Source organism: Notamacropus eugenii, chromosome 1 (genome assembly GCF_028372415.1).
Source record: "Notamacropus eugenii isolate mMacEug1 chromosome 1, mMacEug1.pri_v2, whole genome shotgun sequence".
Lineage (NCBI taxonomy): Eukaryota > Metazoa > Chordata > Mammalia > Diprotodontia > Macropodidae > Notamacropus > Notamacropus eugenii.
In genome coordinates, this window is record NC_092872.1 from 708,294,706 (window position 1) to 708,321,963 (window position 27,258).

At 40.4% G+C, this 27,258-nt stretch overlaps 1 protein-coding gene across 5 annotated transcripts in view; it reads left to right on the top strand.

Moving 5' to 3' along the window:
* Positions 1-27,258, top strand: part of TANGO6 (transport and golgi organization 6 homolog) — a 219,491-nt gene that overhangs the window by 33,650 nt on the left and 158,583 nt on the right. For all 5 annotated transcript variants that reach the window (XR_011972924.1, XM_072636417.1, XM_072636420.1 and 2 more), the window contains exons 8-9: positions 15,673-15,785; positions 19,875-20,051. Coding sequence is in view for 4 of the 5 variants with exons in the window: in XM_072636417.1 (XP_072492518.1) it covers positions 15,673-15,785; positions 19,875-20,051 (290 nt within the window). In the remaining variant the exon portion in view is untranslated. The remainder of the gene's footprint in view (positions 1-15,672; positions 15,786-19,874; positions 20,052-27,258) is intronic.

Here is a 27,258-nt window from a genome sequence, read left to right on the forward strand (position 1 = left end):
ATTAATTTAATTTAATAATTTAATATTTAAGACCTCCAAAGTATGCTGATCCTGAAAGCATTTATTGATAAATGTTTATATGGATGGGAGATGACCATCCATACGAATAGGGTAGACAAGAAAAATTCTTGTCTCCAAAAGCTATTCTCATTCTGTTTATAAATGATAAGGCCAGGGAGTGCCTGGAAAATAGTAAAGAAAAAAAAGAAATTATTTAATGATTTTATATATATATATAAAATATCGTGGTACTTCGGGGATGAACTAGGAGGTATTGAATTTATTCATCTTTGCCAAGGTAGGATTAGGGAATTTGTGCAAATCTTTCCTAACAAGTCCAGTGAGTAGGGAGTGGTTAAGATGCAGAAGTTACCCAGAGGCCTCCAAGAAGGCTCTGGTCTTGAGAGTTCTCTCTCAGGAAGATGGATAAATAAGTAAGGGCTTTAAAGCACATTGGAACCCCGCTTTGTGTAATACATGAAAAGTCATGTGTAGACTGAATTTCCATGTCCTGAAAAGCTTTCTCTTGACTTAGCTGCAAGAGTTGGACCTATATTCCTTTACAGCAACAACAAAATCTGTCATCCTTTTACTCCCTTCTTCCCCTCCCCCACCCTTTTACCACCTCCACCCACACCGAACTGATAAATCACATTCAAGTTGTGCAACAAATCTTTATAACTAAAATATATTTTTTAAAAGTAAGTTTTTATGATGCCTTTTTTTGGCGGGTTACAGTTATTTCTGGGAATACTCCCACCCCTTTCCCCAAAGGAAATAGTGAATTTTCTCTTGTAACAAAGAAAATAATTAAGCAGAAACAGTGCTAGAGTGACCTTGCCTCTTCTGTCCTAGTTAGACATTCCTGCCCTCCTCAGCTCTCTACCTTGAGTACGGAGATGTTCCATCATCTGTTTTCTGGGAACATGATTGTTTATTCCTGATCTTTTAAATCTACATTATTGTGGTGGTTATATCTGTTGTTATTTTGGGGCTACTTATTTCACTCTTCATATTTAAAGGAGAGATTAAAATGCCTGCCTATTGTTGTTAAAAATAGTCAAATGAGATGTTTGTAAAGCACTTTGCAAAACTTAAAGTGCTATATGAATGTTAAATATTAGTAGGAGTAATGTTATTTTTGGCCTGGATATCTTATTTCATCAGGATTTATTATTAATAATATGATGCTCATTTTTGCTGAATATAATTGCAAAGTAGCTGAGGTCCATCTTATATCTGAGATAATCCCTCAAAAGTCTCCTGAGGGGAAAATGATAGCTTAATTAGATAGACTTCATTGGATTGAAAAGTCAGTTTGTGTCAGGTTCTCCTCCAAAATACTTGTTGGCATGAAGATAGGTAATTTTTTTGTTGCTGTTTTCTGTACGTCATTCTTCTTTTGTGGAGTCTCTGCTGATACCTAGAAATTAACAGGCTGGTCTGGGCTGAAGCAAGAAAATAACTGAGAAGCATAAGAAGGACAGCTGTTAAGAATGCAGCAGGAAATGAACCAGTAGGGAAGCATTTTTCCCAGAGTCTGTATGATAGGAAATCATTGGGCAGAGCAGGCATGGAAACATGGGCCAGAGGCATGGGGAAATCTCCGTAGTGTCAAATGCGTGTTGGGTTATTTGATTTATTAAGTTCTCTGATATCAGATTTTTGCAATAATGAGCTGTGTGTCAGTTGTAATCTCTTCCATACTTCAAATTAGAATCAGTTAACACCTTTACAGCAATAATTAATGAAAGTTTTGATTTCTTTCAACCATTCAGTCTTTACTTCCCTTTTGGCCCATTTCCACTCTGTAAGGGTAATTAAAGATTGCTACGATGGAAGACAGATTTGTGGTGGGAGATGTGATGGGTTATGGGTGAAACTTTTCTACAAATTTTGCTTAGAGATTTAAAATTTCCGGAACTGGGTCAGGATGGTACAGTTAGGACAGTGTAGGGTAATTGGACAATGTAAAAGGTACCTAATGCTAGTGGGCACCCAAATGTTATTGAATTGAGACTCTGGAAATTCCACCAGTGTTTTATTTGGAAATATAGAACATTTTTCACTAGAGCAAAATTAATATAGTCAGAAAAAAAGAGGAAAGGAAGAAGCAAGCCACCTTAAATTAATTGACTTCCAATATTATCTGTATTTGGCACCAAATTCGCAGAATGCCCAAGTATAAGTTTCCTGGGATTTTTTTTCCCTTCATTTAGAAGGGTATCTGGAGCTCTCATTCTGTACTAAGCCAAGTTTCAGAATTTCATAACAGTAACACCTCTTCATGGACATAGTTTTCTACCAAGAGAAAATGAGCTACATTCTGAATTGAGATGTATCTTATTTTAGTAGGCCATGTACTGGGAAGCTTGGTGCGCCTTAAAAATGTTAGGTAGTAGAAATTAAATGGTGGTGAAGGAAGAGAGAATGTAAGTACCCTGCTACCTTCTCATCTCCTGTGTGTTAGGCTACTAATTCTACAAATTGTGAATTAAGTGAACTGGATTCTTCTTTTTCAGCCATCAGAATGAATTTGAAATTAAAATTATTTCATGAGCTTCATGTTTTCACTCTTTTCCGAATCCAAGCAAGTTTTTGCTAAATGAATTAAAACATCCAGTGTTCGAGCTGCAAAGGGCCTATCCAGAAGGAGGAAACTGACCTTGAAGCCCTGGACTGTTGGGGGTACCTTGCCTTGTTTCCTTGTGTGCAGCTGTTCATCCCAGTTTTTAAGTAGCTTCAGTAAGCACTTTATTAGAAGGACCAGAATTCTGGTAACCAAGGGATCAGATGTCAAATTGTTAGGTGTTTGAAGATAACACATGACTCATTTAATCTCTCAGTGGTTCATTCAGGTCCTAGCATGTACTTAATTTCAGTGTTTGGAGCAAGACGGTGACTTAGACAAAGATGAAGCCTCAGAGGTTGAAATCTTGACAAGTTGTACATCTTTGGCAAAAGAGAGTGTGAATAAATTGTCAGGCCAGGCGGTTTTAGATGATCTCCAATTTAATAAGCTGGTTTTGCTGAATTCTGTCCATTACTTAGTTTCTTTAGTCCAAGGGTTCTTCACTTGGGGTCTGTGAACTTTAAAAAAAAATAATTTGATAACCATATTTCAGTATAATTTTTTCCTTTTTAATCCCATGTATTTTGTGCATTTAAATACATTATTATGAGAAGGGAGTCCACAGGCTTCACCAGTCAGTTAAAGGGGACCAAGAAATAAGCAAGTTTAAAAAAAACCCTTTTCTAGCTCCATCTTCTGTGTTCAGACAGGATTTCGTTTTTTAAGGAAGTGACATGAGAACACAAGGTTTTGGAATGGCTTTCAGGAGATGCAGTAGATTATAATTCAGCATTGCAATAAGAAATAGTCATGAATTGTTAACATAGTAAAAGGCTATGGAATGGATTCTTAGATCAATACCTCTTTCTGGGTGTTAATACTTTTTTCATAGATTTGAAATAAAAATACAGGTTTTTGTGTTTCCTCTCTCTTAGCTTTGTTTTCTACTTTTATTTGTGTTTAACCATACTCCACAGAGATAAGTTCAGTCACTAGGTTGCTGAAGGATACATCTCTGAAAAAAACAACCCTTTTCTTTAAGCAGCGGCATACGTCTCTGACTTCTGCCAGTGTTCGAACTCCTAGGTGTGTCAGTCCGCAGTGATGGAGTAGGTTTGAATTACGGCTTAAAGAGGAGATTGCAAACTGAAAGGAATGAGGAAACCTACAGATGGGGCAGCTCTGACATGGGGGTCATCAACACCAGTCTGATTCTGCATGTTAATCCACTGTATTCTGTGAGATTTCATACTAATCCTCCGTTCTCCCTGTCTACTCATTCCTCTGTTTCCAACAAATATGCCTAGTTCTCCCTTCTCCTGTCCTTAAAAAACCTTCCCTTGACTCTATCCTTTCCTCATATTATCTCGTATTTCCAATTCCCTTCTCCTTTTCCTCTCCTGCTCCTCATTCCTTTTTAAAATGGTTCACCGACACTTTTCTTTTTATAATGTTGTAACTATTTCCCAGTGATCCTTTCCCCTTACCCCTCAGCAGAACTTTCCCCTGTAACTGGTCAGATCTGAAAATGTGTCTTACTTCCCACCTCTTACGAGCCACTTTTATTCCAAGGAAGGGAGGCACAGTCATCACTTCACTACCCTGATCAGAGTGGTGACATCCTTCAGTGCTCTTTTCTTTGGCATTGCTGCTGTTGCCCTGTGCCTTATGAACTTGGTTCTGCAGCTCTTCATGTTGGTCAGTTCTTGTATTTCTCATTATATGCATCTCACACATTTTGACTTTGTTTCTAGTTTTTGACTGCTACAAAAAGTAGCAAGTAAATATTTAAATAAACAAAATAGTAACAGAAATATCGCTATAAATATATGTATATGTGTGTTTTGTGTGTGTGTTTGTGTGTATTTTTGTGGGACCTTTGGCTCTTTCTTCAACTTGGGCTGTATTCCTATTAATGGCATTACTAGGACAAAGGTTATATATAGTTTAGTGATTTGGGGGATATAATTTCAAAATGGTTTCTGAAATGGTTAGACCGATGCCCAGGCCCACAAACAGTGCATTAGTGTGTCTATTTTCCCATATCTCTTCCAGCATTTATCATTTTTGTCTTCTGGTCATCTTTGCCAATCCCGTAAGTCTGGGGTCAAATCTCAAGTTGCTTTAATTTGCATTTCTTGTATTATTAGTGGTTTAGCGCGTCCTTTCATGTAGCTATTGTTGGCTTTCATTTCTTCTTTTGAAAACTGTCTCTTCATATTATTGGACTATTTACTGATTCAGGTATCAGATATCAGATTTGCTTTAAAGGTTTTTTCCCCCTCGAATAAACTTCTCTTTATTCTAGCTGAATTGATTCTCTCTGTGCAAAAGCTTTTCAATTTTAAAATCAAAATTGCTCATTTTGTTTTCTATGGTCATCTGTCTCCTTTAAATGTTTTAAGATCTCCTCAGTAACCACAATTGTATGAGGTACCTCCTTCTGCTCTCTTGTAATTCTTGAGTTACATGGCCTTTTATTTTTAGTATCTATTTGAGGTTTATTCCCTTCTCCACCTTTGCGTGTGATCTTTCCCCTTAACTGAAACTACTCTCTACAAGATAACCAGGGTTTCTGAATTGCTTAATCTGATGGCCTTTTTACAAATGTCATCTTTTTTTTTACCTCTTTGCAACATTGTAGACATTGCTTAACCTTTCCTCTTGAATAATTTTGCCTCCCCAGGTTTTTGTGATATTAATGGGTATCTCACCATTCTAACCACTCCTTACCTTTGATAGATCAGTATGTCCTGTACATCACAGTTTCTCCCAGGATACTTTCTGGCCTTTTCCTTTTGTCAGCCAGCTGATGATTCTCAGATCTATTCATCCTGTCTCTCTGCTGACATCCAATCTTGCATGTCCAACTGCCTTCAAACATCTCAAACTGGACATCCATGTTAAACTCAGTCTGTCCAAAAATAAACTCATTATCTTTCCCCCAAGCCTTTTACTTCCTCCTAACTTCCCTGTTACCGTTGAGGACAACCCCATCCACCCAGTCCCTGAGGTTCACAACCTAGATGTCATCCTGGACTCCTCACTATCTCTTCACCCCCATATCCAACCTGTTGGCAAGGCCTGTTGTTTTCACTTTTGCCACATTTCTCAAATACACCCCCTTTTCTCCTCTGACATTCCTCCTACCCTGGTGCAGGCTGCTTGCTGGTGAGTCTGCTTGCCCCAGTTCTTTCCCTATTCCAATCCAGCCTTCGTTCAGCCACTAAAAGTGATTTTCCCAAAGTGTGGGTCTGATCATATCATCCCACTACTCAGTAAACTCCCCTGGTTCCTTGACACCTGCAGAATAAAATACAAAGTGTTCTGTTTGGCTCTTCATCACCTAGCCCCTCTCCTACCCTTCCATTCTCACTCCTTACTCCTCACCATATACTCTTCAGTCTAGTGTCACTGGCCTCTTGGCTGCTCCATGAACAGGACACCCTGTCTATTGGGGCCAGGCATTTTTATTGGCTGTCCCACCACACCTGGAATGCTTTCCCTCCTCATCTCTACTTACCAGCTCCCTTGGCTTCCTTCATGTCCCAACTAAATCTCATCTCCCACAGGAAGTCTTTCCCCATCCCTCTTAATTCTTTTGCTTTCTCTCTTTTTATTATTTCCTATTTATCCTTTATATAGCTTGTTGGTACACAGTTGTTTGTTTGTAAACTCTTTGTGGGCAGGGCCTGTCTTTTGCTCTCTTTTAGTATCCCTAGACCTTAGCGCAGTTCCTGGCACATAATAGGCACTTAAATATTTTATTGACCCGCTGGTCTCTCTTTATCTGCTTTCTTGATAAGCTCATGGATTCAGCTATCTATATGGAGATAATTCCCACATCTCTTTAGCCATAATCTTTCTCTTGAGATCTAACCTTACATGAACAACTGCCCGATGTGTATCTCTAACCTGGTGTGCTATAGTGTTCAAAATGGAATTCATCTTCCTTCCTAAACCTGCCCTTTCAACCTTTTCTGTTTCTATATGTATCCAGTCACCCAGTAATCTTCACTGAATTGATGTAAATAGAAATTATTTTTTTACTTTTTTTCTTCTCCCCTCCCATATTTTGACCTGACCAGTAACCTTAATTTAGAAGAAATGTTTATTCATATTTTGATGATTTTTAAAAGGTATGTAGAACTCTTACTCTTTAATGAATTCTCAATTCTGTTCATCTTTTTTGAGAAACATGTGAATCTTATGTGCTGTACTTAAAGGATGCTTCCTGAAACATTGATACTAAAGCTATAAAAATTTAATAGTGGAATCTAGACAGTAGTCATAGCAAATTGTATTTTTGAGGATTATAATTGTTTTTAACCAGGATTTCAAAATTTAGGAAACTACAATATCCCTAGGGTTGTAGTTCATTTCTGCTTATTTCAGTAGATCAAGGATCAATAATTTCATTTATTGGGGGTACTCTGTTTATTCAGATAGCAACTCTTTTACACCTTAGTTGAAGATCTTTGCAAGGTACTATAACTGAAAAAATTTATCTCATTTTATGTAGCTTTTCCCAGCTCATCTGTGCTGTTTCTCAGGTGACACCCAGAGCTTGTACTTAGCTGGCATAGTCTTCAATGTGCCATGGTCGTTTCTATGTCCTGCTAAGACATTGTGCTAGGGCTTTGGTAAAGGCATAAACATGTCCATTCATTATAAATGTGCTGGATTAAATTTTTATTAAAGGGGGTGGTGTGGATAAATGCAGGTAAATGATGAGGATTTGTCTCCTGTCTGGGCTTTGGCCCCTTCATATATATAGGTCAGATAATGTCCTAATGGAAAATGTTTTCTCATGACTCCACCAGGGAGATTTTTTTTGGTACAAAAAGTAATGGTAAAGAAGGATGGCTCCACAGGGATTACCATGGGAAAAATACCATCTACAGTGAAACAATGGACCGAAATGTTATCAGGAAAATCTTGTCTTTTCCTCATGTAATTGGTGATCTCATAATTAGGCCTGAATATTCTTTCTGAAACCTGTCATACAATACACTTCACTTAGCGAGGCTTACTGAGATTAGTTCAAGGACAGGAAAACAACTTTTCAGTCATCAAGCCTCAGAGTGGAGTCTGGAGGCTTAAGGTATATTAAAAAAAGATTGGGGTTGGCTTAAAGGGGCAGTGTTCTCTGGAGAGAACTTAGACTTTCCAGCTTATCAGTAGTGATTTTATAAACTGTGAGTTTTCTATGAATGGGATCGATTCTTATCTTCATCACTGTAAAAATCACTGATACTTATGTAGTGTTTTTAGGTTTTACAGTGTGTTTTACAGACATAATTACATTTGATCCTGATTTTGTCTTAGTTCAACCTTAGAATAAAATCTTTTCCTACCTATATTCAGTTACTTTTATCTTCCTGAGCACTTTACTTAAATTTCAGCCTTAGTTATTGTTATCACAGCCATCTAATTTGTATTTATTATATGTCATGAAATATTAATATAATTGGTTGAAGTATTGACTTATGTAAGTCTTTCCAGTAGGTAGAACTAGAAAGAAATGGAAACATTCTTACATAGATAGTACTGTACTCAAGTGTATGTCCCTTCTTCATCCTAATCACTTTCCTTTGAACATTCTTTAGTTCATCATTGTCTTTCTGAAAATGTGATGCCTAGCACTGAATTTAATACTTGAAATATAGTCTGACTAGGGCAGATTACAAGAGGACTCAAACCTCCCTAATCTTGAGTGTTGTAAGTCTTTGATACAGCCTAAGATCACTCCCTTCTCACTGGCCATCTATCTTAACAGCTTTATCCCCCACACTAGAAGCCATGTCCTGGCGAGTTTCACTCTTTCATCTCTGGAACATCAGCCCTGGGAGCTACTGTCTTGATTGGTGACTGCCTGAGTTCTCCATTATTTCACACATGCTTGACTTTACTCTACTTCCCCAGTCCCCATCAAGACCATTTTCTTTCTTTCTTTTTTAATTAATTTATTTGTTTTCAGTTTTCTACAGTCACTTCCATAAGTCTTAAATTTTCTCCCCCTCCTCCCCTTCCTCCCCACATGCAATCTTATATGGGTTCCAGGTATGTTCTTATTAACCACATTTTCACATTAGTCATGTTGCATAGAAGAATTAAAATGAATGGGAGAAACCATGAGAAAAAACAAAACCTAAGACAAGAGAAAATAGACTGCTTCATTCTGTATTCTGTTTCCATAGTTCTTTCCCTGGATGTGGATGACATTTTGCCTCAAAAATCTTTTGGGAATGTTTTAGGTCCTTGCATTTCTGTGGAGGGCTAAGTCTATCAGAAACAATTCTCATACACTGTGGTTGTTACTGTATACAATGTTCTCCTAGTTCTGCTCATTTCACTCAGTCCTTCCAGGCATCTCTGAAGTCCTCCTGTTCATCATTTCTTATAGCACAATAATATTCCATTACATTCATATACCACAACTTGTTCAGCCATTCCCCAGTTGATGGGCATCCCCTTGATTTCCAGTTTTTGGCCACCACAAAGAGAGCTGCTATAAATATTTTTGTACATGTGGACCTTTTCCCATTTTTATGATCTCTTTGGGATACAGTCCTAGAAGCAATTTTGCGGGTCAGAGGGTGTGCACATTTTTGTAGCCCTTTGGGCATAGTTCCAAATTGCTCTCCAGAATCGCTGGATCAGCTCACAGCTTCATGAACAATGAATTAGTGTTCCAACTCTCCCACATCTTCTCCAACATTTATCATCTTCCGGTTTTGTCATGTGTATAACTTCTTTCTCTCCCTCTACCCCTCTCTGGTTCTGGAATGATGGTCTTATCAACTCTGCCATTCTTTCTGGAAAGTGTATGTAAATCTACTCCAACTAACTGCATTCTTCAAAAAAGGCTTCAGTGAATTTTTTCTTTCTTTTTTGGGGGTGAGGGGGAAGAGGGAGAGGAACCCTATCAAAAAAGAAAAAACATTTTGTTTGTCAGAAAAACAAAACCAGGTATATTTAATCCATATGTATTCTGGTCAATCAGAGCCAAATCCAACATTGTCTGTGTCCAAAAACATATGACATTCTGCACTATGAGTCTGTGTCTCTGTATAAGGAGGGAGTGGGAAGCATGTTTGATCATAGGCTGTCTGCAGAATTCTTGGGCAATTGAAGCTTTTGTATTGGTCATAGTTCTTAAAGATTTTCTTTTTTTCTTTCTTTTTTGAGGCAGTCCTGGTTAAGTGACTTACCCACGGTCACACAGCTAGTAACTGTTTGAGAATAGATTTGAACTCAGATCCTCCAGACTCCAGGGCTGGTCCTCTATCCATTGCACTCCTTGGCTGCCTCTTCTTAAGTCTTTGTTTACAATGTTGTTTTCCTGGTTCTGTCCATTCCACCCTGCATCATTTCACACAGATCTTCCCAAGTTTCTCTGAAGCTGTCTCTTTTGTTATTTCTTTGTGTGCCATAATATTCCACACCCCAGTTGATGGGCAGGCAGCCCTAGTTTCCAGTTCTTTGGTACCACAAAAGAGCTGCTCTAAGCATTTCTGTATGTATCGGTTCTTTCCTCCTTTCTTGGATTTCTTATAGACCTCCTAGTGGAATCATTGTCAGAGAGTTAGCACAGGTCAGTTCCTTCTGGAGCTTAGTTCCAAATTGCTTTGCAGAATGACTGCACCATTTCAGAGCTGCACCACTAGTTCCTGCTTTGTCACATATGGTCTCACCACTTTCTCTCCCTCCACGAGGTGCTATATCAGACAGAATATGGATCTCTTTTATCAGTATTGACAGCTGCAAGTAATGACGACTATCAGTACTTGATTGGAGCCTTGATACAGGCTCCAAAGCAGAGTGCTCACTCACTTCTTCAACAGAGCTCATTAAAACCTCTAGAAAATGTTCTAACTAATTGCTAGCTATGTATATTCCCCCACATTATGCAATTGATTTTTTAAGACCCAATCTAAGGCTTTACATTAATTCTGATGAGGACATAACTTTTGAGTTAGAAGGGTTAGAGACCACCTTACTGTACAGATGTGGAAACTGAGGCCCAAAGAGGTTAAGTGACTTGCCCAAGATCTCATCACTAGCAAGTGACAGAGCTGGAATTTTGACTCATCATTTGACCTGAGTGCTTTTTCCATTGTACCATTCTGACTTGATTAAATCTCACCATATTGGATTTGGCTCAAAAGTTCTAAAGCAGGGGTGGGGAACCTGCAGCCTCAAGGCCACATGTGGGCCTTTGGGTCGTCAAGTGCAGCCCCTTGACTAAATCCAAACTTCACAGAACAAATTCCCTAAATAAAAAGACTTGTTCTGTAAAACTTGGACTCAGTAAAAAGGCCACATCCAAGGACCTAGAAGGCCACATGTGGCCTCAAGGACACATGAAGTCTCGAGGCTGCAGGTTCCCCACCACAAGTCTAGGCTGTTGAGACCTTTTTGGATCCTGACTACCATCCACTCTATTAATTTTTCTTCCCAGCTTTGTGTGATTTGCAAATTGGAGAAGCCTGCCATTTCTACCTTTATCCAAGATATGGTCCAAGGGGAGGAATAGCTCCCTGGGACCTTCCATTAGAGACTCTCTAACAACAAACATTAATGGCTGCTCTTTGGGTCTGGTCACTCAGGCTCTAATCCACCCAGTTTAATATTGTCTAGTGCGTATCTTCTTGTTTCTTCCATGAGAATAGTGTGAGAGACTTTGTTGACTAAAATCTGTGTGAAATCTATCTACAACATTTCATCAATCTGCTAGTCTCCTAACCCTGCCAAAAAAGGAAACGAGATTAGCCTGGTTCTTTGTGATCATTGCTTCCTCACTAACCCTTCCATTCCTAATTCACTCTGACAGGAATCAAAGGCAAGCTTGTCGGTGACACTAATCCTTGGTTTTCCTTACTAGCTTCAGTTCATTCTGCTCTCTAATGTTCCTAAGATTCTCCTCATATTGGTTTATGAATGAGTGAATGAATGAATCAATGAACGAATGAATGAAGAAGCACTCATTAAAGTGCTTACTTTGTAGCATTTTTGTGCCGTGCTTTTATAGTCATCTTCCGTTACCTGTTCCTGCTTTCATCTTCTCTACATGTGCTTTTAAAATTAAACTTGATCAGTGAATTTTCTCTGTATTCATATCACTTTGGGGTTTTTTATATTATTTTTTAAAAAATTTAAACTTAAACCTCTAAAAAAAGAGCATTTCCGTATATATATTACACAGCAGATCATGAATAGGATCGTATATGAAACGGAATCTCTTTTTCATACTGCTTGCTTTTAAATATACATATGAACAAATACTGCATTTTACTTTTAAAACGATCGTTGTCTGTGCTTCCTTCTGAACTCCGTTCCCTTCTGTCCATTTCATTTCATTTACTTTGTTTCTATATTAAAGCCTGGGTTTCCCTCTCTTATCCAGGCTAGAAATGTAGGGCTCCTCCTGGGCCCAGCCCTACTTTGACTTGCTCTGATTCTGACTTGGACTGGCATGCCCCTTCTCAGGCGGCTTGGTGGACCCCAGCACTCAGGCCCACTATGTTAACATGAGATTGAATGTGGACACCTTATCAGCTTGCCCACAACTTGCCCACCTACATGATCTGCCAGCTTCAGCCCTCCTGGTAACTTGGCACCACTGTGCTTGGCTTCTTTCGCATTTAAAAAATGTGTCAGTGCCCCTCTTTTTCGTGTGTGTCACTGTTAACTCCCTTTCTCTACTCTTCTCTCTCCCTAATTGAAACCCAGGGAGAGAAAGAAAAGCAAACCTTCTACCAAGTACACACAATGAAGCAGAATGAATCTGTACCTTTAACTCTTTCCAAAAATCTGTGTCTTCACCTTGAGTCTGTCACCTCTCAGTTAGGAGATGCTGGGTCCCATTGGATATGCTGATAACCCTATTGATAAGAATTAATAATAATTCTGTGAGTTTTGTAAGGTGGTTTACAAGTATTATCAAGCAACCAAATGGATACAAAATCAGGCTTGGAGTCAAGAAGACCTGAGTTCAAATCTTGCTTCAGACACTTACTACCTGTGTGACCCAGGGCAAGACATGTATCTGCTGTTTGCCTCAGCGTCCTCATCTGTAAAATGGGAATAATAAACAGCACCTATCTTCCAGGGATGTTGTGAGGATCAAATGAGATAATATTTGTAGAATGCTCCGTAAACCTTCCAATGCTATTTAAATGGTAGCTGTTGTTAGTATCTTGTTTTATCCTTACAGCATCCCTGGAAGGGAGGTGCTGTTATTACTGCCTCCATTTACCAAGGAGGAGACTTAGGCAGGCCGATGAAGTCACTTACCCAGAGTCACAAAGTGAGTAAGTGTCTGAGGAAGGATTTGAGCTGAGATCCCTGACCAGTATTCTTTTTACTGTGCCGCCTGCCTGCCTGTAGGGTCAGGTAAGAGTGTGTTCTTCCTCTATGTTTGTACTCTCTTCTTTTACACCCCAATTATGAGGTAGAATATTCCACCCCCTTCTTCCTTCTTTGCACACAAATGTATTCTTTTTATGTTTGCTTCTCTTTAATATTCTTCATACCCTCAGAACAGACCACCCCCCAGTCCTCTGATTTTCTTACTTAACTTTACTTAAGGTTTATAGGAGACACTTGTTTCTTCTTTTGCCTTAGAATGTTAGCCCTGCATTGTACATATGCCCCTTCTAAATGTTCATCTCTTTTCTTTTTTAGCAGAAGTCCTTGAAAGTGCTTGAAAGATACATAAGATCATACTTAGCTTTTCAGGTTAGATATTTCTTGGTTATAAACCAACATTTTTACCTTTTGCAAAATTGTATTCCAGTATTTCCTCTCATTTATGATAGAAGCTTTTAGGTTTTGTATGATTCCCTCTGCTTCCTTGATACTTGAACTGCCTCTTCCTGTCTACTGGGAGTACTTTTTCTTTGACATGGAAACTTTGGATTTTGATTGTGACATTGCTGGGAGTTTTACGTCAGAGTTTCTTTTAGAAGGTAATTGATAGGTTCTTTTTATCTGCACTTTGCCCTCTGATTGTAATAGATCTGCATGCTTTTCACTTATGATTTCTTGAACTATAGTGTCTACACTTTAAAAAAAAACTTGGTTTCAGAGAGTGCAATGATTCTTAAGTATCTCTCTCTTTGAACTATTTTCTAGGTAGTTGCTGTTGATATCAGATACCATACTTTTTTTTAATTAAAAAACTTTTTATTTTGTTCAATAATTCCATCTCTATGAATCATTGATTTCTGTTTGGTCTTCTCTAATTTTTAGTAAGATTGTTACTTAGGTAAGTTTTACTACTATCTCTTCTAAGCTATTTATCTCCTTTCTAATTCTTTTCTCCTGAGCTTTCATTTCATTTTTTTGTCTCTTGCTTCATTTTTTTTCTAGGATTCATATAGTGCTTGTGGAAAATGTTCCCTTCCCCCTTTAAATCTCTGTAATTGTTATGGAGCTGTGGTCTCCTAATTTGTCTTTTTAGGTGTGTTTGAATCTTTTATATTTTTTCTAGTAGTTGGTCTCTCTACTTGCTTAACTCTCTAGCCTTAGTTGCTGAATAGGGATTTTGTGCCAGGGTCTATCTCTGTCCCCTGTAGACCTTTTGGATGGGGTGCTTGGTCCTGCTTGATCTTGCCCTGGATACCCTGGATTCCTATGCTAACCCCTGTTGGGATTGGAAGCTCAATTCCGTGTGGACAGTCTCGGGCGGGTAAAGGTGGGAGCTTCTAAATCTTAGAGCTCTCACGAGACCCCCCCAGGAAACGGCAGGGAATCGAGGTGAACCGAGCTATCTCGAGTAATTCCGCCTCTTCCCGTGAGAAACGTGATGGGAGAGAGATCTCCCCGCCCTCGAGATTGTCCCGGATCTGGGCACACCTAGTTACCTAACAGCACGGTATTCAGATGCAAACTATGCGTCTGAAGGTTAAGTAGGATTGAGGAAGCCTGAAAGCTCTCTTAGCACGTGAGGAGCCAAGAGGACAGTAGGCTCCGCTTCTCTTTTTTCCTCTCTCCCCTCCCCCTCTCTCCCCGCTTGTACTTCTACTTCCAATCCCTTAAGATCTTAGCCTCCTTAGGAAATCTCCCCCTCTTCCTCCTAAGGAAGACCCCCCTGCACTTGTAACCGAGACCCTGAAATAAAGCTCAACCCTTGTTCGACTCTGGAACGTCCTTTCTCTCATATGAGCATCCGGTTTTGGCCAACCGAAGACCTCGGAGGTGAGGTAAGAAGACTCGGGTAGCCCACACAGGCCTCTAGGCCTGGCAAACCCCCATGCCCCAGGGTTAGGACACTGGCTCATTAGGCTCCTCTGTGGTGTCTCAGGATTGTGACCCTGGTGCCATTGCTACCCTGGTCATGGTGCTGCCATGCCTCATTGGTCCCTTGTGTCTCCCCCAGTGCTTCCGTGGTCCCCCTGATCACCCTTGGGTTTTCTCTGGGTTTTTTTCTCCAGTCTTGTTTCCTCCATGCACAGATGCCCACAGGCTTTACATGTCTCTGGCCCAGCATTGTTCTGGGAGGATACTGACTTGTTTGCCTGCTGTTGCTGGTTTTGTTGATGGCCCCTTCTCATAATGACTGCGGGACTCTGTCTGACTTTTCTGTGTAGTTCTAGGGTGGAAGTCGTCCTTACTTAATAGTTTGTAATGTAATTTCTTGAGCAACTTATTCAGTTTACTCTGAATTGTTTTTTGCTGGATTAGGTATATAGGGAGCAGAGTGGTCTGGATCTATCCAGGCAGCTGTCTTGGCCAGATCATGTCAGCCTCTTGTGAAGTAAAGGTTATGATGGAAAGTAGAAAAGGGAGGAAAAAAGTTAGGGAATTTATAAATGTTTCTGATGTTACCCACCATTTCAAGTTTTTTTTAAAGTAGTCTTTGTGAGAGTATCTTATTCATACTCAGCATACCCTGCTATTGTTTACCAGGCTATCTACTAGGGATCCATGTCAGGCTCAGTCAAAGGCTGCTGGGAATAAAGTCTTGGGCTCTAGGACTCTAGTGTTGTGGGAGATCCTGTTACACCCTCTGCAGAGATGGGTTCCATCCTTCCCCATCAGGCTGATATTCCAATCTGATGTGATTTATACCTTTCACTTTCTTCTCTCCATAGGTGTTTGTGGTTGGGAACGAGCCTGTCGCAGCCTTGCTGGAGTCCTTTCTTCCATATCTGGGAATTGTTTTCTCTCTCTATTGCTTTACTCGGCAGAATGTGTCTCCCTTAAGGTAAGGGTCTTGTCCGACCTGGGAAACATCACCAGTTTACATTGATTCCCCGTTTGGGTCTAATAAGTACACCGTCCGTAGCCGACGTTGTCTCTCTTGACGTTCAGAGTACGTTCTGGAGCAGTCAGCCAGTCAACGACCTTAGCAAGCTCTTTGTGCCAGGCGCTGTGCCAAGAGTGGGGAGTGAGTACAAAATAGCCCTCCTGGAGCACAGTCTGATGGGGGAGACAGTGTGCAAACAATCCCATAAGCACCAGACCTAAGCAGTGTAAGTGGAAGGTCCTCTCAGAGGGACAGCCCTAGACACAGAGTGGACCTGGGCAGACTTCCTACATTCTGAGTCCCAAAGGAAACCAGGAGGCCTCCATGAGCAGGACAGGGGAGTGGGGAGCATGCCCATCATGGAGACAGATAGACATAGAGTCAGTAGATGAGGCTTGTGTGAAAGGAGCAGCCAGGAGGCTGGGGTCACTGGATGGCAGAAGGGCATGAGAAGGAATTTGTATTTGATCCTGGAGGTAATAGGGGTGATGGGTCCCTGAGCAGAAGGTAGCACAGTCAGACCTGAGCTGGAGGAAAACCACTTTGGCTGCTGTGTGGAGGATAGATTGGAAAACACATTTTTTTTCCTGCCCATTTGAAGGAGGCAATGTTGGTGGCTCATGGGTGACTGGAAGTTGTATTTGCTTTATTCTTGGCCTTGCTAGCAGTGAGGGTTTTGAGATAGTATTCCTTATAGGAAGGAGACTACATGTTCTCATGTAAACATGTCACTGCTTGATCAGCGAGAAATACGGGAATTAAACTTAGGGGAAGAAGGAAATAGAGGTTGGCTGATAACCATATTGTGTGGAGAAAAAACCTGATAGACAAATTTGGTCATAGCAGTGACAGTGTCTTATTTATAGTGAAGGAAATACTTTTTAAGTGTCTACACTTCTGTGATGGAGTTTACATTTAAAGAGCTGTTCATTGAGGGAGTTTCTTACTCATGCCCTTTTTGCTGTAGATGAAGTGGCATCAGCTCATTTACTGTCAGCTTATTTAGCAACACTTGATTCAAGAGGTTGGCTAAAACCTTGTAATATCCTTTAGAAATTTTGACAGACAGTATAGCAATATGTACTTGGGCTTCTCTTCCCTTCCTCTCCGTTTTTCTGATTCAGGTCTCACAATAATAGCTTCTGCTTGTTTTCATGCTTTATGGTTTATAAAACACTTTACCTCATCACCGTTCATCCTCACAATGGTTAGGAAGGGTGGGTAGAGCCATCATTTTACAGCTAAGCAAAGTAAGTACCAGATTCAGGACTTGACATGGGCAGAGCTGGGGTTAGAGGCCGAGTCTTCTGATTCCCATAGAGCCCAGGCCCAGTGACCCTTACTTCTATGTTCATCCTGTCACACCCTACCTCTTACCATTGCCATTTGGGACTTTTGCTTTACACATTCTGGTATAGCCCAGAAGATAGGAGCCAGGTCATAGGAAGGCAGGGATGCTGGTGAAGGCACTAGAATGTCTTAGTGAAACTCTTGGTGTGCTCCTGCTTTGCAGGAGTAACATCAGATTGGCAACAGAAAGTTAAGATTTTTGTCTGATCTTTGAGCGAGGGGGTGCTTCATATCTTCATCAGATTGACTGCTAGGATGAGAAAGAGAACCAGACCTGGACAGAAGAGACCTGATATAAAAATGAAAATCAGTTCCAATTCTATTTTTAGGGTTTAGTCAAACTAGATTTAGTATTCTCCTTAGCTATAAGTTTTACTTGGATAGCCCCAGGCCACCTGTCTCATAATTCTCTGTGACTTATTGCTCCACCCCTGCAACTTTGCTCACCACCCACATTCTAGGGAAAAGTCATCCTTACCCTAAACTGTGGTTGACTCCTTCCGTCTCCGAAGACTTTGCCTGGTGATCCGAATCCCATGTCTTATTTGTGGCTAAGGGATTCTTAGAAGGGGAGGTCCAAGCAACAGTGATATCAGACTGAGATCAGAGGGTTTTTACTCTCTGGCCATTGAGAATAAGACACATCCATGGAGCTCAACAATTTCCTTTGTTTTATTCGTTGCTATAAAAAACCTCAGCATCCCTTGCTTGGGGTCTCTGACACTCCTGAGGTAGCCATTGACCCATTGTGTTAGTAGATTTGCATTCTGTGGGTAAACTGGTAGTGCCCAGAAGACTATTCCTAGCTCCCTTTGTTTACGGCCAGGACCCTGGGTTTGACATGTGTCAGCCAAGATCTTGGGCCTGTAAGACTCCTCATCTGTAAAGTGGAGGTTATGATGACTGTGTGGCATTGCATCTTTTTTGAGAGGAAAGGACTTTGTTAAATAACCTCATTGTCTTATGTGCAAATATTGAATTACATACTATACTTTAAGCATCCATGAGAACAGGGAATCAATTCACATATAAACTTTGAATTGTCTCTAATACTAGCGTAGACTCCAGCACACAGTAGGTAATCAATAAAATATTTGTTGAATAACTGAGTGAATGTGATTTGTGCCAATATTTCCTCCTTTCCTTTTTAAAATTGCTTTTTAATTCTTTTTTTCAGTTAATCTGTTTTTATTTTAAATATCACTTAAATTTTTTTCTCTAACTGCAAATATTTTTGCTTTCTTTTTTTAAAAAAGATTTGTTCTTCCCCTCTCATTACCACCATTGAACAAATAAAAAAAAAGTCCTCAATTCATACATGTACAGGCTGGCAAAACAAATTCCTACATTTGGGAAATGCTTGTCTTCTTCTGCGCGTTAGGATTATCAGCTTTCTGGCAGGAGGTGAATGAGAGGTTTCATCTTCTGACTTTGGGACTCATCATTTATCATTGCACTGATCAGAATTCTAGAATCTTCCAGAGCTGATTTTCTCTATAATGTTGTAGCATTACATAAATTGTTCTAGTTCTACTGACTTTCCTCTGTATAGGTTCATAGAGGTTTTCCATGACACTATTCCATCATTTCTCATGGCAAAATAACATTTTATTACATGCACATCTCAGAATTTGTTTAGCCATTCCCCAATAGGACACCCTTTTACTTTATAGTTTTTTGCTGCCATAAATATATTTGTACCTAATGGTCCTTTTCCTCTTCTTTTGGATTTCTTTGGGGTCTCATCTCATGGTGGGATAGCTGAGTCAAAGAGTCACTTCTTCCTTGGTAATCTTGCTGTCTTCAATCTTTGTTGTATTATTAGTGGGGAATTTTGCAACTTGACCCTTCCTGATCACATGTATTGGTCATGTAGAAGACATGTGACTTTATTAGAGATGTTTGCTTTCTTTTGGAGTAACCTATTTATCCGGAATGTAGTATATGTAGGATTTGTGTTAGAATATAGGGGATCCTTCAAGTGGAAATGAACCCATATGTGTCACTTGCACTGGCAGTGATATGTTCCTGAAATGTCCTCCTTTCTCACTTCTCCCCACCACTTCGAATCCCTGGCTTCCTTCAAGACTCAGCTCAAACTCATCTTGCAGGAGGTCTTACCTAATGGCCTGGAGCCTTGGTGTTGTGCCCAGCCTACCTTATGGTGATCGCCCAGCTCAGGTGTGTGTGTTGTGGATCATATATTATCTTTGTGACATACCACCTTAAAAAAGATATTTTACATCACAAATCACTTGGTAAATATGTTTAACTGGTGGCTACTGCCCTGTTAGGGTCTTCAGTACTACTCTCCTGGTCTCCCCACCTGCTAATGCCTTCCCCTCACAGATGACCTTCATATACCTTAATATTTCATGTTGTCCACCCCACTGATTGAGAGCAGGGACTGGTTGGTTTTGTTTTTTTTTTTCACCTCTTTGCATCCTCAGCTCTTAGATCAGGGCCTAATACTTGGTAAGTACTTGATAAATATTTGTTGACTGACTGATTTGCCTCCAGAGCCAAAGAGCAGTCAGTTATCCGTTGGATAGCATAGGATCCATTCGGATCCTGCAGTCTGAAGTTGATGAATAGGGCAGCCCTGCTCAGCAGGAGGGCCCATATCCTTCAGCTACATAGCTCATTCACAACACAGTGTAAGGAGATGAGCTCATGCATCACCCTTCTTCCTGCCAGGTCCTTCTGCCAAGAGATCTTGTTGTGGATGCTAAAGAAGCTGGAGAGAAAGGCAGCCCTCTCTTCTTTGAAGGCATTGGCAGGTTTGGATAAATCAGTGCCTTCTCTCCATCCTCTGTGTGAATTCAGAGCTGCCAGTCAAGGCAGCACAATGGTTACTGTCAAAGAGACAAACAGGTGAGTTCATCCTTCTTCTGTTCTGAAAACTTGATTTAACCCATTCTTTGGCTTAACCACTAAGGGGAGCCCATAGAAAGGAAGTTTCTTAAGTTATTGTTAGCCTTGCTATGCAGTGTCTGAAATGTTAGCATGAAGAGTCTGGGTGGGGCTTTTCTCTAAGAGCCAAGGAATAGGAACCCCAGCTTGTTAGAACTTTGCAGTTCTGCATAGAAACAAACTCAGCTCTTCCATGGAGTCTTCACATCAGTGAATCAGAGTGAAGGGCAGGCTTATAGCTAACCTCAACACTACAGGAAACCAAATCATTCTCCCTGAAAATGATTCAAGTATGTGCAGGGTTGGTATCTTAGGTTTGTCTGATGGATTTCATTTGTTATATTTTTGAGTTCAGAGGAGAAAATTATAGGAGTCTCCTTTGTCTGGAATTTACCTACTGACCTGGAGCCATAGTACCGTGCCCAGCCTGACTTATGATCACCCAACTCGTTTTGTGTGTGTGTGTGTGTGTGTGTGTGTGTGTGTGTGTGCGCGCACGCGCACGTGAATGTGTGCATACATTTTGGATCCTGTAACATCCATGTGACATGTATAGTACATGTCACCCTAAAATACACACTTCTAGTCCAGAAATCATGTTTTAAATATGTTTAATGGCTACTGTTTACTGGGTTGGGTCCTTCATCACGTCTAACGTGTTGGTATTTGTTGAATGAAACGTTGTGCTTGTGTCCTTATTCCCAAGGTTCTTTTAATGACATTTTTAAATACCATTTTTTAAATAAATAAATCAATGAAAAAGACTCAGTCCTCAAATTGACTTATTTTTGATGAACATCATGAGGTTTTGTGATTTAAATGTGCATAGTACTGAAATATTTAAATATTTCAGATATTTGAACAATTCTTTGAATCATTTTTAACTGAGCATTCTACTCAATTTGATATAGGAGAGCCCTAAATACAGTTCCTTAAGAAGAGATGTTCAAATCACCAAGTGGTGATAGAATTGTGTTGGTACTAATTGGAATAAATAGGTTTCCTTATCAAGAGGGAAAGAATTGAATAGGCAGCTATTGAGGAAATAAATTCCTCTTTTACCACTAGAGGGATATGTGAGGGTTTTTTCCCTGTCATTTATGTTTGACCTTGCTGCTCTTTCTGCCACTAATGATAATCCCTCTAGGGCAAAATTCAGGCATTTTAGTGAGAGAGCAAAAGGCAAGTGTGTGGAACCAGTTAGATAATAAAGAATTTATAAATAAAAATTTTACTGAATAAATCAAAGAGAAAAACAGTATTGATATTTTTTTGGCTGTATTATTTTTGGAACTACACATGAGCTAATTAGTAGACTATTTAGCAGCCAAATACTAAAACAATAAAACAGTGTTATTTAACTAGTTAATATCATACCCTTTTAAATAAATATTTATTAAATTATTTTTAAAATATTTATATCACTTCTTAATGATGCCCACTCTTCCATAGAAATCTATTCTGCACCTATTGCCCATAATCTTTCTGCTGTGTAGATGGAGACCTATTTCACCATCAGGTCTCTGACATCAAACATTGATAAGAGTTCAGCGTTCTCATATCTTTACATATTGTTTTCTTTTCTATCATTGCTGTCATTGTACAGGTTGTTTTCTTGGTTCTGTTTGCTTTGTTTGACTATATTCCTCATATTCATTGCTGCTTATGAGTCAGTTATATTCCATGACATTTATAGACCATAATTTGTTCAAATGCTCCTCACTCGATAGATGCCCACTCTGCTTCCAGTTCTTTGCTACCAAAAAAGTCCTGCTACAGACGTTTTTGCACAAATGCCTTGTTCTCTGTCTTTGATACTCTTAGAATATATGTTCAGTAGTGTGTTAGTTGAGTTGAAGAATATGTCGTGCTTTTTGACATGTAATATTGTACCTCAATGTAAATAATGAGGCCACTAGATAGATATTTGGAAGTGGCATAAATACATTTCCATTTTTCCTTTTTTCTTTTTTTTAAACACTATAAATTAGGGAAAATGTGAGTAATATAAAGGACTGATAAACCAGCTAATTCAGCAGCTGAACACCCAGGTTACTCCCTCTAGGTATCTTGTGAGCAGGTTAGAGATGCTTGTTGGGAAGTGTGATATTGTTGACTGAAGAAAAATAGCTTAAAATCTTATCTTCTTCTGTGGCAAGTTTGGAAAGCGTTGCTCTCACATGTAGCAGGGTAAAGTGGACGACTTCTGTGTGTAACTGGGTTACACAGTCACTGTCCTCCCTTGTAGTTCATCCCTCTTTGTTCACTTGTTTATTCCCATGTTTAATCTTATATCATCCCAGATTCTAAGCTCATCTAAGAGTATGTTGGCTATTACCTCACTTATTATTAAAAATGTCAACCTATCTGTCGGTCAGTTAGGCTTAGAGCCCCCATCCCTGTTCATCCGGGCAGCTCAGCAACATAGTGTCTAGATCATTAGAATTACAGTCAGGAAAATCTGAGTTCAGTCCTGCCTTAGATGTTTGTTATTGTGTGACTGGCAACCTTTCTCAGGCTCAATTTTCTCATCTGCAGAATAGGGCTAATAATAGCACTTACCTCACTAGACTGTTGTGAGGATCAGATGAGACGATGTGTGTCAGGTGCTTCTTAAAGCTACATATGAAAACTCACTCTTGCTGTTACTCGTTTAGTAAACTTAGAGAAAGCACCTTTCCTGTAGGTCATTCCTTGTACTTCTCTGTCACAACTCTCAAACACCCAGGATTAAGTCAATAGAAAAGTTAGAAGTGAAGTCATTAATAATAGGCATAATGATTTACAGTATTTTAGTGGTAAAAAAGATCACGGCCACAGCTGCTGCAACTTATAGCAGCTATATTTGTGTAGCTGTATTTGACTTCTCTCTACTTCTGACAGTTCCACACCATTCAGAATAATACACAGTCTCTTTGCAAGAATCCTCTGTCTCCTCTTCTTGCTCCCTCATGAAAAACTTATAGGGACCTGTGGCAGATCCATTTTTCTTATCCTTTTGTTAGGATTTCATATTCGCTTTTTAATCAATTGATCTTTTCACATTGCTAAACAAAAAGCGTCATCCCCTACCTAAGGTGATTGGACTTTGGAGTAGCAGTTGTAGAAATGGGCCAGCACATGTCAGAGTGCCAGTATTGATAAACCAGTAGAGGTCAGAGCAGTGAGTATGATGCCCACCCTCAGGAGCTGGAGGCTTTGGGAGAAATTCCCATCCCGTTTTCTCGATTACCCTCCCTTTCCATGGGAAGGTCTAGAACAACAGGTTGCCTCTTCTCAGTCACCAGTGTACTCCTCCTCCTTCTCCTCAACTGTAGTGCAGTTTAAGTGGGGGCTCTCATACAGGGACCTCCTGCCATTCCTGTTTGAAGTACCTCATCATCTCATGAGGAGAACGAAGGGTGGCAGCTCCCCAGAGGCTGAGAGGGTAGGCTGCAGGGGTGGGGAAACTGCAGCCTCGAGGCTACATGTAGCCTTCTAGGTCCTTGGGTGTGGACTTAGTTTTACAACTATTCCAAGTTTTACAGAACAAATCCTTTTATTAAGGTGATTTGTTCTGTGAAGTTTGGATTCAGTGAAAGGACTGCACTTGAGGACCTAGAGGGCCACATGTAGCCTCGAGGTCATAGGTTCCCCACCCCTGGGCTAGGGAATCAGGAGAGAGCCACATACCTGATTGGCTCCAACCCTAGACTCCTCTAGAGAGGTCTGCTGATGGGATGAGAAAGTGTAGGAAGGATTCAGGGTCTGTTAGACTGAGCAGGATATCAAAGAGAGATGGTAAAAGATGTGTAGGCAGGAGGCATCCTGGGAACAGGATATTTCCCTCACAATCCTTCTTCATTTTCTTTCCTCTCCCATCCTCTTTAGCTGTGCCCTCTCTGTCCAATATTCCCTTGGTGCCCCTTGGTGGCTTTACGGCCAAGATTGGGCAGGCATGGGGGAAGAAGAGTAGGACAGGAAAAATATTGCAGGTGACTTGGTGTGCTTTGGGAGGAAAGTGATGCTTCTGCCTGCCCCACCAGCACCCTGCTTTGGCTTCTGTCTTGGCTTCTACTCTTTTTATTTGTTTCAGTCTTTTGTAGGAGACGATTCCAACTCATTTCTCCTAGAAATGAAAGAGTAGGGGATTTAGAAAATGAGAATTAAGGGGATTCAATAGATAAGTTCACAAATTAACTTTAGTTTTTTGGTTTTTTCCCTTTTATTTATTTATTTTTTGTTTATTTATTTATTTATTTATTTAACTTTTAACATTCATTTTCACAAAATTTTGGGTTCCGCCTTTTGTCCCCTCCCCCCACCCCAAAACACCGAGCATTCTAATTGCCCCTATCACCAATCTGCCCTCTCTTCTGTCATCCCTCTCTGCCCTTGTCTCCATCTTCTCTTTTGTCCTGTAGGGCCAAATAACTTTCTATACCCCTTTACCTGTATTTCTTATTTCCTAGTGGCAAGAACAGTACTTCACAGTTGTTCCTAAAACTTTGAGTTCCAACTTATTTTCCTCCCTCCCTCCCCACCCCTTCCCTTTGGAAGGCAAGCAATTCAATATAGGCCAAATCTGTGTAGTTTTCCAAATGACTTCGATAATAGTCCGGTTGTGTAAGACTAACTATATTTCCCTCCATCCTATCCTGTCCCCCATTACTTCTATTCTCTCTTTTGATCCTGTCCCTCCCCATGAGTGTCGACCTCAAATTGCTCCCTCCTCCCCATGCCCTCCCTTCCATCATCCCCCCCACCCTGCTTATCCCCATATCCCCCACTTTCCTGTATTGTAAGATAGGTTTTCATACCAAAATGAGTGTGCATTTTATTCCTTCCTTTAGTTGAATGTGATGAGAGTAAGCTTCATGTTTTTCTCTCACCTCCCCTCTTTATCCCTCCGCTAATAAGTCTTTTGCTTGCCTCTTTTATGAGAGATAATTTGCCCCATTCCATTTCTCCCTTTCTCCTCCCAATATATTTCTCTCTCACTGCTTGATTTCATTTTTTTGAGATATGATCCCATCCTCTTCTATTCACTCTGTGCACTCTGTCTCTATGTGTGTGTGCATGTGCGTGTGCATGTGTGTGTGTGTGTAATCCCACCCAGTACCCAGATACTGAAAAGTTTCAAGAGTTACAAATATTGTCTTTCCATGTAGGAATGTAAACAGTTCAACTTTTGTAAGCCCCTTATGACTTCTCTTTGCTGTTCACCTTTTCATGCTTCTCTTCATTCTTGTGTTTGAAAGTCAAATTTTCTTTTCAGCTCTGGTCTTTTCATCAAGAATGCTTGAAAGTCCTCTATTTCATTGAATGACCAGTTTTTCCCCTGAAGTATTATACTCAGTTTTGCTGGGTAGGTGATTCTTGGTTTTAGTCCTAGTTCCTTTGACTTCTAGAATATCATATTCCACACCCTTCGATCCCTTAATGTAGAAGCTGCTAGATCTTGTGTTATCCTGATTGTATTTCCACAATACTTGAATTGTTTCTTTCTAGCTGCTTGCAATATTTTCTCCTTGACCTGGGAACTCTGGAATTTGGGCACAATGTTCCTAGGAGTTTCTCTTTTTGGATCTCTTTCAGGTGGTGATCTGTGGATTCCTTGAATACTTATTTTGCCCTCTGGTTCTAGAATCTCAGGGCAGTTTTCCTTGATAATTTCATGAAAGATGATGTCTAGGCTCTTTTTTTGATCATGGCTTTCAGGTAGTCCCATAATTTTTAAATTGTCTCTCCTGGATCTATTTTCCAGGTCAGTTGTTTTTCCAATGAGATAGTTCACATTATCTTCCATTTTTTCATTCTTTTGGTTTTGTTTTGTGATTTCTTGGTTTCTCACAAAGTCATTAGCCTCCATCTGTTCCATTCTAATTTTGAAAGAACTATTTTCTTCAATGAGCTTTTGAACCTCCTTTTCCATTTGGCTAATTCTGCTTTTGAAAGCATTCTTCTCCTCATTGGCTTTTTGAACTTCTTTTGCCAATTGAGTTAGCTTATTTTTCAAGGTGTTATTTTCTTCAGCATTTTTTTGGGTCTCCTTTAGCAGAGTGTTTACTTGTTTTTCATGCTTTGCTTGCATGTCTCTCATTGCTCTTCCCAGTTTTTTCTCTACCTCTCTAACTTGATTTTCAAAATCCTTTTTGAGCTCTTTCATGGCCTGAGACCATGGAGTGGACTGGGATACAGAAGCCTTGACTTCTGTGTCTTTCCCTGATGGTAAGCATTGTTCTTCCTCATCAGAAAGGAAGGGAGGAAATGCCTGTTCACCAAGAAAGTAACCTTCTATAGTCTTATTTTTTTTCCCTTTTCTGGGCATTTTCCCAGCCAGTGACTTGACTTCTGAATATTCTCTTCACACCCACTTCGCCTCCAGATCCACCCAGCCAGTGCTTGGGGTCTGAGATTCAAATGCTGCTTCCCAGCCTCAGGGCTTTGGGCAGGGGCAGGGCTGCTATTCAGTGTGAGATCAAGTTCAGGTGCTCAGGTGCCTCCTGGGGCTCAGTTCCCTCAGGGGGTTTATGCAGAGACCTTCAACAATGGATCTAACTCCTGCCTGCTTGGGGATCCCAGGTCTGCTGCTGCCTCTGCTGCTGCCTCCCGAGGGGGCCTGAGTTATGGGGGCACCCCACTCTCCTCTCGACCCGCCAAAGAAACCCTCTCACTGACCCTTTTCACCTGTGGGTGGAGGGACCCGCACGGCTGCTGGAGATTCCATCCCTGAAGCCTGCTCGGATCTGCTCCTCTCGGCACCACGCTGCCAACGCAGAGCTGGGCTGGGCTCCGGGTCCACAGCTTGAAGGACCTTTTGTGAGAGGTTTTCAGGCTCTCTGGAACAGAAATCTCATCTGCTCCCGTTGTTCTGTGGCTTCTGCTGCTCCAGAATTTGTTTGGAGTTCTTTTTTACAGATATTTTATGGGTTGTGGGTTCAGAGCTAGCGTATGTGTGTCTTTCTACTCCGCCATCTTGGCTCCACCCCCCTTCAACTTGTTTAGTTTTAAGGAAGTCAGGTGGTGCAGGGGATTGCGTATTGGGACTAGAGGCAGAAAGTCCTAAATCCAGCCTTTTACGCTTGTGACCTCGGGCAAATCAGTTACGTCTGCCTGCCTCAGTTTCCTAAACTATAAAATGCAGATCATGACAGCACCTACCTCACAGGGTTTTTGTGAGAATCAA